The 16,321-nt window shown below is 49.5% G+C and overlaps 1 protein-coding gene across 1 annotated transcript in view; it reads right to left on the bottom strand.

The window, feature by feature from the left end:
* Positions 1-330: 330 nt before the first annotated feature.
* Positions 331-16,321, bottom strand: part of CACNA1H (calcium voltage-gated channel subunit alpha1 H) — a 128,208-nt gene continuing 112,217 nt past the window's right edge. The window contains exons 28-34 of the mRNA XM_074840953.1: positions 14,846-14,924; positions 12,607-12,728; positions 11,800-12,120; positions 9,926-10,078; positions 6,035-6,218; positions 2,932-3,110; positions 331-1,752 (exon numbers count right to left, since the gene is read on the bottom strand). Of these exons, the coding sequence (XP_074697054.1) occupies positions 583-1,752; positions 2,932-3,110; positions 6,035-6,218; positions 9,926-10,078; positions 11,800-12,120; positions 12,607-12,728; positions 14,846-14,924 (2,208 nt within the window). The 3' untranslated portion in view covers positions 331-582. The remainder of the gene's footprint in view (positions 1,753-2,931; positions 3,111-6,034; positions 6,219-9,925; positions 10,079-11,799; positions 12,121-12,606; positions 12,729-14,845; positions 14,925-16,321) is intronic.

The raw sequence follows: 16,321 nt of genomic DNA, 5'->3' as shown, positions 1-16,321 counted from the left end.
TTTATATAACTGCTGATATACAGACAATGTACAGCTCCCATCTCCAGGGCACTCCCACGTAACGTGACATCTCTAAAAGGTGCCTTGTTAAAAGTTGAGCATCTTTAAAAAAACAAACCCAACGAAACAACAAAACCCAAAGAGAATCCCCCAAATCCCAACCGCCACCACCTCAAACCCGAATCAATGTGATTGAGGCCACGGAGGGGGGTGGGAGGAACGAAGCAACCCCCTGCATCAACTCCACCTTCCCTTTAGAAAAGAAACCCCCAAACCGCTTTGCAAACCCGCTCCCCCCACCCCAAAACCCGTCACCGTTTCGTCCAGCCGTTTGTTTGGTTTTTCTTTTTAATTTTTATCTCTCTTTTTTTTTTTTGTTTGCTTGTTGTTTTTTTTTTTTTTGGTGTGTGTTTTTTTTTTTTTGCAAACCTCCACAGCGCTTAAGAACAAGTGACTGCGAGAAAGGAAAAAAAACCCGAGCGAGCAGCCACCCGCGGACCCGCGCCCGCTCAGTCCCTTCAGTTTGGAAACCCACATTGGTGTCAAGCCCTTGAGACCCCCCCGCTCCCCCCTCCCAGAAAGCTATACTGGGTCATCTATGTCTTCTTCTGTTGCAACAGTCACAGGGACCAAGTCCTGCTTCCGGAGGGGGCTCTTAGCGATGCCCAGGAGCTCTTTGCTTTTCTCAGCGTTGCTCCACTGAGTTTTTAAGTGATCCTGTTTTTTCAGTTCGGGAGTGGCGGGGTCCGGCCGGGAGTCCCCGGAGGCCGGCGTGGACTGACCACTGTCCAGGAGGAGATCCGAGAGGCTGCTCAAGGAGCTGCCATCCAACTGCTCGAAGGAGAAGTTGGGGATGGTCAGGTGCTCCCCGCGGCACGGGGGCTGGCCCCGGCGCTCTGTTTTGGAGGCCGGTTCCCCGGGTTGGCTCTCCGCGAGCTCCAGGGACTCTCTGTAAGCCGGGAACTCGCAGGACGGGGTCCTTCGCCGCAACATGCTGTTCTCGGAGGGTTTGGTGCGCGAGGCCGCCCCGCTGTCGTCCTCCATGGGAGGATCTATAGAAATGCAGGGAGGGCTCATCTTCTTCTTCCTCCGGGCTCCATGGATGTACTCAGATTCCGTTTGGATGTGGGCAGGCGACCGCTGCTTTTCCTCGGCAGGGTCCTCAAAGCTACAGTCCCCATCGCTGATGGAGGGGCAGATCTCGATGGAGTGTCGCCTTTGGTCGTCTGCCCAGATGGGCTTGTTGAGGAAGCCCTTTGTATCGATGCTGTAAAACTTCTTCAAGTCCTTCTCCTTGCTGCTGCCCCCGGAGAGGCTGGTTGTGCTGCAGTTCTTGAGAGGCACCGGAGACGGTGCCGGGGAGATGAACGGCGAAGTCGAGCGGCTTCCAGCGTCCGAGTGTTCCCCTCCCCAGTCTTTGGCCGAGCTGTTGATGTGACGAACCTCCTCGTCAGCCAGGTCGGAGGACTCGAAGAGGCAGCCCTCGGGGTCGGGAGGGCTGTCGCCGGGGCTGGGGACGCCGTGCTGGCCGCAGGTGTGCTTCCGTGCCAGCGTGCTGGGGTGACGGTGAGGGGAGGATGGGGGGGAGCACGGGGGGGTCCCCGGGAGGGAGGCAGCCGAGGGATGGAGCGGGCTGGGGGTGAAGGTGCTCTGGGGCTGCGTTGCTGATGGTAGTGTCTCTCCAGGCTCTGTTTGCAGGCTGTCCTTGTGGTCCAGAGTGTGCCCGTCCATGGAGTCCCTTCGAATGGCCTCCTGGAAGGTGAGGAGAGAGAGAGATGGGGCAAGAGCCTGCGGATCTGCTGGGCTGGCAACACGTCCAGCAATGAAACATGGCATGTGGCAGAACGGTTGGTGGGTCTAACGCACCCCACCCCACCCCATCCCTGCCCCAGCGTGCCAACCCCTGTCAGACCCTCTCTGTACAAGTTCAGTTTTGCTAACAAAAGCCTTTGTGTACAGGGCTTGTGTCTGCTGAGCCTTTCTGCAGGGTCTTGGTCTTGCTCTAGCACCAAATCCTGAGTCAGTGCAACCTGTCTAAAGTGACACGGTGTAGGGCTGACTGTAGGCTTCTCACAGCACAGGTAAAACTGAATTGGGCATCTTCTCTCTATTCTTTAGCTATTCTTTCATAGAACAGTACATCCACAGAGATGAAAGTAGGTAAAAAGGGCCTTCCCCTGTCTGTCACTTGCTGAGACTGGAGTATATTAAAATTTATGGCATCAGAAATCATAAAATCATAGAATGATCTGGGTTGACCTTAAAGATCATCCAGTCCCACCCCCCTGCCACGGGCAGGGACACCTTCCACTAGCCCAGGTTGCCCAAAGCCCCGTCCAACCTGGCCTTGAACCCTTCCAGGGAGGGGGCAGCCACAGCTTCTCTGGGCAACCTGTGCCAGGGCCTCACCACCCTCACAGGGAAGAATTTCTTCCTTATATCTCATCTAAATCTCCCCTCTGTCAGTTTAAGACTGTTACCCCTTGTCTATCCCTACACCCCTGATAGAGAGTAGATATCCCTACACCCCTGATAGAGATAGGCTTCCTGTAGCCCCTTTAAGTCCTGGGAGGCTGCTCTAAGGTCTCCCCAGAGCCTTCTCTTCTCCAGCTGAACCCCCCAACTCTCTCAGCCTGTCCTCACAGGGGAGCTGCTCCAGCCCCCCGAGCATCTTCATGGCCTCCTCTGGCTCCGCTCGAGCAGGTCCATGTCCTTCTGATGTTGGTGCCCCCAGAGCTGGACACAGCACTGCAGGGGGGGTCTCATGAGAGTGGATTAGACAGGGAGAGTCACCCTCACAAATGTTTTGCTCTAAAAAGGGGAATTCTACTGTCAGCTCCAAGAAAAGAAACCTGAGAGGGGACTGGAAAAGAAGGGGAGGATCCAGGTGACCACGAAGAAGTTTACCTCTGCAGGCTCTTGGCCTCTCACCTGTCTGAACAGCAGCTTGTTGAGAGTAGGAGATCGAGGTGTGATGTGGGGGGGGAGGATCTTCCAGCGGTGGCGGCCTTCATGGTTGGGAGACCGGACTGCCAGCTGGAGGGACTCTGTTGGGACCCTCAGAGAGGAACACGTTCCCACGGGTTGGGAGCGGATGGAGGTGATGGACCCTAGGAAACAGAGAGAGCGAGAGGTCACCACCACCGCTGGTGTGGGAGATGGGAAGATTTGAGGCAAAACTGGCGCCCGCAGACTCCAGGAGGGGAGTAAACGCAGGAGAGGAAAGGAAAAGCCTGTTTCTCTTGTCCTGTATCCTGCTTTGAATACTGGGCCATATCTCATCAGGGATGGCAGGGGGGTTAGAGATGAAGTCTCTGCAAATCAGCAGCATTGCATGTGGCTCTGCCCACTCTGGGATATCGCCTGTTGCAAACTTTACGCTCACAGCCTCTATTTTCTGTTTCAGGTAACAGGAATCCTCTCTTGCAGATCCTACAACACTCAGAGTGGATGGCAGCCACCGGGATGGCATGGCAACAAAGGAAGGGCAGGAGGTGGGGTGGCATTTGAAGCCCTGCCATTGCCGCTTTCCTGGTGGCTTTGCTTCGGGTGGATTTGTAAAAGGATGTTGCCTGTTTGGAGAACATGGATCTGGGAAGTCTGGTGGCTGTGACGGATCCTCTGAGTCGGGACACCTGGGATGTCTTTGCAGTGCTGCCAGGCAAGAGCAGCACTGCTCAGCTCCCGCGGAGCCTCCGGAGCTCGACTTGCAGGTCCAACCTGCCACCGCCTTCTCCAGGAGAAGCCACCGCTGGCATGCACAGGGCAGTTTTCCCCTTCCCTACAGCCCAAACACTACCACCACCATCTCCATGAGACAGACCTTGGCTGACCGTGGTCAGATCAGCAGCATGGAGACAGCTTCAACTGCTTTGACAGTCCCTAAGCTCATGTATCAGGCAGGAATCACTCTCTTGCTGAAGGCTTCCAGTCCCCTGGCTGAGTCTGAAGCCAATCCCTCCTCCCCAGCCCCTTCGTGGTGCTGCTTTACTGCAGTTCTGCGTTGTTTGAAAGATCTTTTGCTTTTTTATTTTTTTGGCTGCAGGATTTATTGTCCTCATTAGCTTGAAACCCAACGTCTGTTTCTACATTGCTGCTCCATGTTAAAAACACAGCTATCCATCACTTCAAGAGATCTCGCCCAGAGGTCAGGGAACTTGAACCTATGACAAAAGCCATCCAGACAGATTGCAGTTGCATTTCAGAAAGAGATTTGTTGTTGGGAAGAAAGAAAAGTTAGTGTTTAATCATTTTTCTTTTGGACCTTTTCTCCAGAACACCACAGAAAGAGCAGAGCAGCGAGCTCCCCCCACCCCACTTCTCCCTACTTCTTTCTGGGGCTCTCCTACTGCCAGTTTCTGACCGAGTCTGTGCTGTTCATGTGCTAATCCAGGCTTTACGAAATGTTTTTTATGATGCAGAAAAACTTTGTCATAAAATCTGTCACAAACATGGTCATAAAATCAAAACCCTATGTCCTCCTCCCTGTCCTTAGTTGGAATTTCCTTCTGTTGGAAACTTTCCATCTAGCTCTCGTATAGGAAACCAAAAACCCCTCTAAACTGCATACTCAGGAACACTGAGTATCTCTGGATTTTTACATTTTTTCCTCTTGTTTTTCTAGTAAATCAGGGAACTGCATTAAGACCAAAATAACACAAGATCTGGTCACGTCACTGTGTAGTCACCAGAGCGTTGGGCGAAGACCACACATCCCTAACTGACATTAAGAAGTCCATGAAAGCACAAACGCTAATGTGAGTCTCTATGTACTCAGTTTTACTTGCACATAACTTATGGGATTGTGACTTAAATCAGAGTGTGGTCAGCTCAGAAGCAGCATAGCTCTGGGTGATGCTGCTTGGATGCATCTACCAGACCAGGTAAAAAGTAAGTCCCTGTCACATCCATCGCTCAAGTGCTCTTGAAGAGAAATTTGGGAAACATGAGAAAATTCTTGGTCAGTTCTACCCACCCCTGCCAACATCACAGCAGTTTTATACTGGTATAAATCCTGGTTTATACCCGCTACAGAGATGAAAAGCATCCCCAGTAGTCCAGCCATGAAACTCAACCTCTGTTTTCTTTGCTTAGCAAAGAATTTGCAGGTGAAATAATAATAAATACTGAGCAGAGAACATTAACTGGTATCCAGAGAGTTTGAACAAATATAGTTACTTCACCCAAGGAAATCAGAGCGGATCTTGCCAGCTCCACCAGGGTTTGCAAACCCACTACTCATCTGTCCAAGCAGTTCTTGCATTTCAAACAATGTTGCATCAAAGGAAACCAGACTGTTAAGTTCTTGGGAGCCACTCAAGAAGCACATGTACTTTTAGGGAGGCAGATGTTTTCTCTCTTATTGATTTCCCCTCCAAATCAACTCAACAAAGGAGAGAGAAAGGCATTTTAGGGGAAATGTATTTGGATGCAGTTGGGTAAATGTATACTCTGTACAGCTCCCAATTCCCTGACTGCGGGGTCTCTCCACAAGATTCATTATAAGGCCAGGCTAGGGAGGCACTGGAGAGTGGTTGCTAATCTTTGTGCTCCCAAAGAAACTCCTTCATCTCTGAACTCAATGTACCGTGCTAAAAAGATACTGCTCTGAGACTGAAGCCTGCCTGAAAGAATAGCTGTAAGGGAGCTCTGTCAGGAAGTAATACCAACTTGGGCTTTTATTCATGTTGATTTTATTGATTTGTAGTCATGATGTCAGGGCTGATCAGAGGAAATGTACCCTCAGCTAACAGCCTGTCCTCTACACCTCCGACACCACTTGGGAGCCCCACTTCTCCCCAGTCACACACCCAAGCCACCAGCTTTCTCCTGAGAAAACGCAGGGACGTGATGAAAACACAAAATTGTGCAGCGCATGGGAAACCACAGTCCTGCTGATGGTATCAAATTGAAGCAAGCAAGCCCTGGCTCAGCCCATCGGCACGGGTTGCTTACTCCCCGTCTAACTACCACACATAGCTGCTACCCCATGGTTTCACCTAAGAGAAAGGAGGGAAAACTCCGCGGGCAGTACCTCTTTGGGATTTGCAGGGATGCGTTTCTATCTCCACCTCGTGGAGGGGGAAAGGGGCTTTCGCTGGCATCACCGGCCGGAACATGTAGCTGTCGTTGGGCAAAGAGTGCATGCGGGAAACGGAGATCTTGCGGACAGCCAGAAGGTTTTGAGAGTCCTGTGGCCTCAGAGAGGCTGCGCTGGCCTGCAAAGGAAGGAGACAAGGAGACGGGGTCATTCAGCATCGTGGTGGTGAATTTACAGCAATGTCCTTCCCGTCTGCTTTTTGTTTTAAAACCTTGTACATGTGTTCCTCTTGGCATCTGACAGAGAGTCTGCAGCCCTGGTGACTGCAATGGGATACCAAAGCTACGCCGGGCTGGCTGAGTGAAGAGCTCAAGTTGCGGCTGGAGTAAAACGAGGCATCGATGACCCACCATTAAGCTGACTCTTGGAGACCGCAGAGAAAACGGTAAGGTCCAGGAAAATGGGGCCCACCCTCTAAACACATGAGAAAGCCAGCATTTCTCACACTGTTTTGCTCTTGATTTTCCCAGGGATGTGTTCAGTCCAGCCTGGGTGGTGAAGCCCTTCTTCTCAAAGCTACTCTGGAACAGACGGGCAACACTGAGCAGTCCTCAGCCACACTGACCAAGGGTAACAAGTGTTTCTGCAAATTCATGTACTATTCTCTCCCCAAAACACACATACAGGCAGACATTTAAACATACACATTAACACCACTGCAGACCCTGGGGCCTCTCTCCTACAACACGGAGCATTTTCGGCACCACTGACCCCAGAAGACAGCCACGTGGCAGGAGGCAGAGGAAGGAGAAGGCTTCATAGCAGCACGTGTGTGGGTGTGCAGCCTGTTCTGGGGTAGAAAAGAGATTTCTCTGTGTTTGCCTTTGCTGTCAAATGGGTCTGGTTGGAAGTGCCTGGACAGAGCACGTCACAAACCTTAAATCTGACCCCTCACTGCTTCTCTGAAGCCCTCTTTACTTCAGGCACCTTATATCAAATTTATCCTGGGGTCTTAGGAAGCTTTAGGGACTCAAATGATGTCCCTGTGGTGCTGATGGAGCAGCCGTGAGAGGTGGTGCCATGACTTGGCCAAGCGTTGGGGGAGCGAGAACCCTTGGAACAGGACCTGCAACCTGGCTCCCGGCCCTGAGGTTTTGGTCCTGAACACATTCCCCTCACAATTTACCACGTTATCTAAAGTACGACTAATCGCTCTGGTTTTCCTTTAACGTCAGCCTCCCAATGACTGATTGAAAACATTTTCCCAGCTGCATGTCTTAAATTAAATGTATTTTGCTTTGCTTTGCCAGGCTGTTTTCCCTCTCTGCTAGCAAAATCTGGGCCTGAGATCCCTCGCTGGATAGTTTGGAGGTCACCAAGGATCTGGTTAAATCTGTTTTTTCCATACATTTCTGGCTTACAAATTTATTTCCTCAGATCCCTAAAGAGACACATCCTGAGACAAATTACTCGATGCTTTTACGCTGTTGAGCTTGGCTGGGAAGAGAGCGGGGATCGGCAGCAGTTATTTACAGGTAGTTGGCATCCAGTGCTGACTGCTGTCTTGCCCAGCAGCCCTCCGGGTGCAACCCAGGTCTCTCGTCTGATATATTAATGCTTCAGCAGTGTGGCTGTGCCAGTTGGCCTCTTGCCATTACAGCTAATAAGCTATCAGCATCGCAACACCTGAGCTGAAGGCAGGCGGGTGATTGTTAACACCCCAGTGCCACACAGAGAACAAAAGGTCTTGCTCCACTTTCTCGGCAGTCTAACAGAAGGATCATAGTATCTGTCTATTAAATCTCAGTTTGTCTTTACAGGATCTTGTATTGGTTTTGTCTGGCTGGGACGAATGAACAGAAATCCCTTCTTGACATTAACAACTGCAGTTTTTAAGGTTTCAGCTATCGAGACCCAATTGAGTTAGGGACGTGGGCAAATTCCAAATTACTTCAAAGCCACTGTACTATGTACTTGAAATATGAAACATGGACAGGAAGCCTGTTGGCTCACACCTGGTGAGCTACAAAGGTTTGGAGACACACCACTCCTGCTCCTCCTCTGTGGTGGGAAACATCCGATGCACTCGGGAGCTTGATCCCATGCCCTGGAAATCAATGTGGCTCCTTCAAAAGCCACAAAAGCCCAACCTGGACCAGTGCTGCTGAGACTGTGTATGGTGAACCCTGCCTGCAGGCACCCTGAGGGCTTGGGAGGATCCCAGGCATCTGACAGAGATGTGCAAGGCGGGAGCCTACTCGCTGTGGGACCCCTCTCAGGCCAAGTAGAAAGGCAATAAATTGACTGTAGACAGTCTTGGTGACACAGCTCAGAGGCTCAGTTAAGCATCTTTAATCAATAAGCACAACTCCCTCCTCTTGTCTGGGAATCAATAGTCTGTTAGAGCTCTGATTTTGCTTTGGTGCAGAGGGAGCTCGAGAAGAAATAATCCTGCAAACACCTCCACAGGACATGACCCTTCCTGGGTGATTAAACGACCAGAAGATACTCTGTAAGCAAAGGCGACCGGCAGGATACTCTGGAAGAGGGAACACTGTAACTTCTCAGAGGCCTGGAGCCAAGAGCCTGCAAACAAACTGTGGGCAAAATTCCCAGAGGAAGGGCTCCTCCTGATCCCTTTCTGAAGGCCTGTGTCTCCAGCACTGCCAGTGAGCTTAGCCATTTTCCGCAGCCTCTGCGGTGGGGAAGGCAGAGGCAGAACAAGGGCAGGAGGTAACTCCCTGCCTGTGCCTGCCAACGCTGCTGCCCCTGCACAGGCCAGCTCTGGGGGCATCCAGGGTCATGCTGTTGGTCCCTGTAGAGGTAACAAGCTCTCAGCTCTACCAACGGAAACCCAAGACCCTTTGCAGTTGCATTTACAAAGTCCCAAATTTTGTCTATCCCTGAAAGATGCCCTCCCCACATTCTCCCTTTGAGCCTCTGCAGCTTCCGGGTGGCCCAGGAACCACCCTCCAGAGCTATGGGCTTCCTTGAGGATTATACCTTAATATCACTCATCTTGCACAGGGAAAACCACTTGGTCATCAAGAGATTAACCTGAGCCCAGAATTTGCTTGGAGATGCTGTGAGATACTTGTCACTAGAAGGTGCCTTGATAGTCACGACAGAGATCAGGTGAGAAAGGGGAAAATGGCCCAAATCTAAGGCAGATTAATTCTGGGTGGCCACTGCAAGTTCTCTGATGACAGCAAATGTGCTGCCCCATTGCAGCTTGTGCATCTTCACCACTGGCCGTGGCTCGCACGTTCTCGTGCCCACCGGAGGACATCTGGAGCTCATTCACCCTGGGGAGGGCACTGTGCTGCAAACCATGCAAAATCCTTATGTGCTGTGACCTGGGCACCAGTTCATTGTGTAATTGGGAGTGGGCTACAGCCCTTCTCCTCTGCTGGGTGATATCCTCAGAGCATCTCCTGAATCCACAGCTCTGGTGCTTGCTGAAAGCCCAATGTGCTGATCTACTTATGCCTTTGTTCCCTCAATATTGTATCATAAACAGGTTCTTACAGTTATGGTAAGAAAACCAAACTGGGCTGTTTTCTCCACAAAGGACTCTGCCTGCCTCCAGCTCTCAATACATCGTTTGAAGACTGCTCACACATCACATTGCACACTAAATGCGAGACTTTTTTTGGCTAAAAAGAGTATTTCATTTGTGTCCCACACAAGGCTGCTGGCAGAGTCGGCTGGGACACGTTCTGTGCCCAGCTCCTGCACATGCAAAGGCAGTACGAAGGACAGAGGATGGAAACGACTGTTGCAGCTGTGAAGAGACAAGTTTAGGACAATTCAGACACCACCACTAGCTGCACAGCACCAAAGCACAATGCCACAACGCAGAAGCAACGGCGCGGCGTCATTCACCTCAGCCTCGTGGCCTGGGGTTTTGTGGGAAGGTGTCAGGACATGGTGGGAAACAGAGCAGAAGGACGGGATTTCCATGATGGGAGTCTCTGCCCCCTCCAGCGTGTCTGAGTCTGGGATGGCTAAAGACACATTGTCACAGCTCAGCGCCTCCTTCAAATTAGGGAGATAAAAAGCATCAGTAGCAGAGCAAGGCTGGGTCCTAACCTCGAACACGTTTGCCCCGTGGCGTTTCCTAGTTGCCCCATTCATCCAGAGCAGGAAGGAAGAGAAAAGGAAACGTGGGCTGCAAAAAGTGGCACAAGTGGCAAGAAAATACAGAGCGTCTTGCAACACCTTTGACAACCTGCAAAGGATTAGTCATACGGAACCCTGCATATATAAGCTCTTCAGTGCAGCTCGCAGGGAGGGCAGGACTGAGCTGCCAGCCAGGCCCAGAGCAGCCTGGGTGTCTGAGAGGGGAGGGAGGGCATCGCCACGAGCCAGCCCCACTGCATGCCTCTGCCTCACTACCACCCAGGGGAGGGGGAGCCCTGGCCTGCAAATCCTCACCTGCATTCAAACAATCTCATCCACAAGGGGAAATCTGTGGCCAGCTCCCTGCTCCTGCTGGGATCAGAGCATCTCCTCTCACTACGGGTTTTCTAGGGCTAAGAGGAGGCTCTGCATGGCTCCCGATGTGCTTGGGAGGTATTGGAAGATGAGGAAAACTCAATGAACTCAGTTTGCAATCACAGCCTACGTGAAAGGATGAGCCCTCTCTTCCCTCAATGAGAAAAGCAACCTGGGTGTTTATGGCGCATTTTCCTGCAGAAATGTCTATTAGAAGCTACACTCAAATAGTGAATTCTCCATCGCTGTGTAACTAAATTTCTTTTTACCTGACTTAATAAAGTCTGATAGATTTTACAAAAATCTAAGTTAATGTAATTTAATCTCAAATCCCCCATTGATTTTGTGGTAGATTTATTTGTGATCATGGTGACAAAGCAATTTCACATTCACTCTTAATCATATGCTGCTGACATGGGATGAGATAATTATCTTATGTCCCTCCTTCCCCCCCTTGACTTCTGATTGCCCTGTTTTTCTAGAGGACTGATAGAAATCAGAGAGCAAGCAGTGTCTGGAAAATCAACCCATGAACCTCCAGCTTCTTGCTAAGGGGCTCTGACAATTCCCAGGGTCCAAGTCAGCCATGCCCAGCACGAGCCAGTGGGATGCTGCACCTTGCACCAGTGCCAGGCATGCCCTCCCGAGCTGCACACCATGATTGGTTTGAGGCTTCTTCAGAAATTCCAAAGTAGGATTAAAAACAACCTGAGCAGTGTATCTGTGTCTGTGTGAAGGGAATTTATGCCATGCCTTGTTGTATGTGTCAGGGCTGACAGTGCCAGCATTCCCAGGGCTTTCTGAGATTGCTCCCTGGTGCTGCTGCCCCTGCTAAAATGACAAGGACCGATGCGTGGGCTGGGAGAGCAGGACAGGGATCAGTGGTTATTATGTTCTGAACTTAAAATTCAAAACCTTTGAATGAATTAGAAATGGCAAGAGATGGACTTTCAACCCTCCCCCAGAACAACGGTCAGGACAGCGTTAGCCCTGGAGAATGTGTTTCAAGCAGCCGTCCACCTCCGAGAGCCCTCCTGAGATGACTCAAGATGCGGAGGTGGCGGTGACAGCTCTGCCATGGGGGGACCCGGGGAAGCTGCCTTCCTCCCACGCTGCCTTGTCTCCTGCCTCTCTGGCTCTGTGTCACTGGGGACTGCCCGATGATCAGACAGCAGCGACCGGTAAGAACCGTCCCCTCCCTACCCTGAGCACCAGAAGAGCAGATGCTTTGTGTGAATTATTACCAGGGCTTGGTGCTTCACCTGCACCGCTGACTCTGACTTCATGGTCTCCTGACTTCTGTAGGGTGCCCTGCTCTCCGGGGCCACTGCACCTCCCCTGCTCCCACTGGTGGACGAAGTCGTTGCTCCTCTGGACATCTCCAACTCGATCTCGGCGTCCATCTCAGCATCCTCCTTGGCTTCCTTGTTGCTCTCCTCCAAGTGCTTCATCAGCACTGCCACCACCACGTTGACCAGGACGAACTGTGCAATGAGGACGAAGGTGACGAAGTAGACAGGAGAGATAACAGGCAGGTAACTGAGGCAGTGCTTGTCTTCCCGAGTGCATTCCCGGAGAGTGTCCTGCAACAGAGAGGGAGAGGTGAGGGATTAATAAGGGCTGGGGCTCTGCTTGGGCTCCAAATACAGAAATATCAAAGATAACCTGCTGAGGACTGAAAAGCATATAATAACATATCCTGGACACAACAGCTTGTAGGTACAATTAAAATGGAGAGAAGAAAATATGGACACAATGAATTACATCATCTACAAAGAGGAAGACTGTCTTATGGCCCGAAGGCACAGGGCAGAGAGTACATGGTTACTCCGCTCAGCCACAAGAACTGACATAATTTTCCTGAAGTATTATATATATGTTAAAAAGAATGAAGTTTCAGGCTGGGTGAGACTTAGGACAAGTTATCACTTGAAAATACACTTGGCTTTTAAATGGGAAGTTTTTAAAAGGAAATATTTTTTGTTTTCACGTAAGAGTTGTCTAAATTTGTTTGAAATCTGTATCTATATATCTACAGAGAGAAGAAAATACCCAGAGACTGCACACACCTTCATGATACCATTCCAGTTGTCCCCCGTTGACACCCTGAAGAGGGTGAGAAAGGCCATGCCGAAGTTGGTGAAAGTTGCGTGCCGGCTCAGCCCTTCGCAGGGGTTTTCTTCACTGCAGTCTGCCGGGGGAGAAGCAGAAGCACGTCAGTGAAGCCACGTTTGCCAGTGCTTACTCAGAGCAGCCCCCCAAACCTGGCGGAGAGACCCTGAGATACGTCGCACTGCATCACACGGCATCAGGGAGGACTGCAAAGTGCTGGTTTCATGGTGGCCTGTGACTACTGAAGGGCAGCTGCAGAGATCATGTAGCCAAATTCTTCTCAGTGGAGGTAGGTGATATAATGAACAGCAACACATTGTGGTGTAGGAAGTCCAGGTTGGACATTAGGAAAGTTGTTTTCATCTGGAGGGCCCCAACAGCCCTGGGACAGGTCACCAGAGAGGTAGGGGAGCTCTGTCCTTGGAATTTTTCAAGCTTTGGCTGGACAAAGCCACAGCTACTCTGAGCTGCTGCTGTGGCTTCAAGTGGGAGGAGGCCTCCAGAGGCCTCTTCCACCAGCACTTCTGTGATTCTCATGACTTTATCCCAACAGGCAGAGCCAACACAAAGAGATCTAAAAGGAGCTGAAAACAAGCAGACTTGCTGAGCTGTCTCAACAAATACTGCTCTACAGTACCCTTTGTTTGTAATCCTCTTGATTCTGTCCTTATCTTGATTATTTTTTACAGAGTACATCTACCATGAGGGATATTTCACTGAGATAAAGTGGAGCAATTTGACATTTTCCCCCTGAGAATTAATATACTAATGAATGTAAATTGAACATATGAAATATGCCTCTTTCCATAAAACACAGACTCATTAAATATTCATTAGGACAGGCAGCAATATCTCTTGCTAGGGCATTTCACTGTTAGGTATTTATTTCAGAGGTAAATAGGAAGGAAAACCAAAAAAGCAAAAAAACACCCACAAATGACCAGGCTTGGAGGGGCAAGCGCTGATGGTTCTTGTGGCTGACATGGACTAGCAGTGATTGTGAAAAAGAAAGGAAAGTATTTCCCCATTAAATCAGGGTGGGAAGTGGTGTGCTGACTGCCTGCAGCTTGCCCCAGACAAATCAGGGCTTTTCCAGTCTGTGACCACATGCTGTGGTTACCTGGGGGCTGGCACTAGAAAGGTGTGTGCATGGAGACACTAAAAGGATTCAGCACAGCAGAGGGTGCCTCTGTGAATAAGACATTTTTCATCTTTGTGGCTGAAGAAATACATACCTATATATCGAGATATGTAATATAAACCCCACAGTATTCCATTTGGGATGGATGCAGAACTAATTTTTTCCCAGAATTTGTTGAAGACTGAAAAATAATTTGTCTTTGGTTGAAAGAAATATTCTGCTTTTAGGCATTTGTAATCCAAGCAGAGGGCTGGACTCATAAAGGGGATTAATGACAGCCATAAAATCACTGTGGAGGAAGGGTGCTTCTGATGCTCTTGAAGCCCTAATTGGGACGCAAACACCGAGAGGGCAGACACATCTCCTTCCAACAGCATGTTTAAAGGCAGTGATTGCCTTGGCTGGCTAAGCTGGGCCAGGTCGGGCTATAGTGTTTTCTCTCTGACTCCACCTGATTTTAGTTTTAGGACACATGATCAGCTACCCAGTATCCTCAGGCTGGAGGAATAAATGATGCTGGACAATCAAGAACTAGTGGATGATTCCTGATTTATGTAGGAAGGGGAAGGTGATGCTGAGAAGAACAACGGACAGACAAGACTTGGGCAGCTGGAAGAGCAATGTCAGCCAAGTGCAGAAAACTAATGGAGTGTGGTGGAAGCTCCGAAGAGGGACATGTTTACGGTGGCATCCCTCCAGCACGAATCTGACTACCATCCAGCTTTGCAGACTCATGTTCTGTCTTAAGTAGCAAACCTCCATCTTTGTGAATATATCCATGCTGGACAATTGTATTTAAACAATAAATAGTTCCTCTACAGCCAAGGGTGGTGTTGGACAAATCTCTAAATGTGTGTGTGTGCATGTTAGACAGGTTCTGTATTACATCCTCATGTGTCATCTGTGACCCTGAGATCAAGAGAAAACTTTAATCTTCAGACCATGAGCTGTGAAGCTAAGGAAGTCTTGAGAATGAGAGAGAGAAGAAAGGAAACAGCTAGATACCAAATAAACATCAACCGGATGAAATAAATTGTGTCAGGCACATTACTCACCTAGCTTGCCAAACAATTCCACTCCCAGGGCAGCATAGATAAAAAACAGGAGCATAAAAAGTAGGCCAAGGTTCCCTACCTACACAAGGAGAAAGCAGAACAAGGGTCAGGCAAGTTGAGGTCACGAATTAAATTGCTCCATCACATTTTAAACACAAGCAAAAGAGGGACTGGTGGCCAGAGGTTAATCATCATCTTCCCTGGCTTCTAACACCCTGGTCCCCTTTCACAGCTCTGCTTTAATAGACCCAGAGAAGTCTCCTATGTCAGGGAAGGAGCAGATACTCCCATGTGCAAAGCAGTCTCTGTGGCTGGTGCCTCTCCATCGCCCTTCCACTTACCTGGGATGCTGCCTTTGTCTGTAATTTGGCCAACTCGTAGCTGTAGCCTCAGTGGCACCTAGCACTGCACTCCAGTGCACTGGTAGCTTAAGTGACCTGGTGCTCTGGTTTTGAGCTTTAAGGGCCTTTCCCTTCTCTTTGCCAGGTTTGAGACTCTGAGCACGAAGGCTGAGGGTTTCAAGTCAGTGTGACATTTACAAGACATCGCTCAAGCCACAAGAGGAATTGCCTGATTTTCAAGGGTTTCGCTGGCCTGGAGGGCTTTCAGAAAGGGAACATATGCTCCAGTAAGATGTAAAGCTCTCCTAGCCTTGCTGCTTTACAGATATTTGACAGCTACCTGAATTTTAGCTTTCAAAAGAAAAGCCCTATTCCATCTACCAACACTTAAACGCAAGCACCGTGCGGTTCAAACCCTGCGTGGTGTGCTGCTATTAGGTATTAACATGCACTGCAAGGTGGCTGAAGGGGATGGTAGTAGAAGTGCGGTGATGCTAAAGGGAACACAGGTTCTTAATAACGATGGCATTACAGTCATCCACACCAGAGTCAATCACTACATGGGGTCTAAGCCTTTATGACATCTCAAAGAGCAGATTTTTTGTGATTCAGGCAGAGAACATGAAGGGCAGAGTAACCCGACCAGCTCTGCATTTTACCCACAACTAACTCTGGTCACATTTACCTTTCCTGCTGCTTTTAAATGCCTTGTGTCTATCAGCCTGTAACAGAGATAGAGCAATCGAGTTCTCCAGTTAGACATGGTCTCACAAGCATTATTTTATCTCTAAATAAAAATGAACTAGGTGGTGATTCAGGTAGTCTGGCCGAGGGGTTCATGATCTCCAAGGTATTTTCTAGTGAACTCTACAGTTCGAGAGAGCTGTCTTCTCTGAGGCAGCACAGCCACAATGTTGCTGAGTATTTTGACCATGCTGCTTAATTTCATTAGAAAGGCTATTATCAGTACCACACCTGTTATCATAAAATTAACACAGCTATCACTTATGAAGTATGGTTTTTTTGTATTAAAGAAATGGGAATAGTCAAATCACCCAGTGGAGACTGTAATTGCTGTGAAGCCTAAGCTGGCTACTACACATAGAGCTTTCAATTCCACTAACATTATCACCAT

The sequence above is a fragment of the Strix aluco genome, chromosome 15 (assembly GCF_031877795.1).
Source record: "Strix aluco isolate bStrAlu1 chromosome 15, bStrAlu1.hap1, whole genome shotgun sequence".
Classification (NCBI taxonomy): domain Eukaryota; kingdom Metazoa; phylum Chordata; class Aves; order Strigiformes; family Strigidae; genus Strix; species Strix aluco.
The sequence above is the reverse complement of the archived record's forward strand: the minus strand, read 5'-3'. Positions and strand labels throughout refer to the sequence as shown.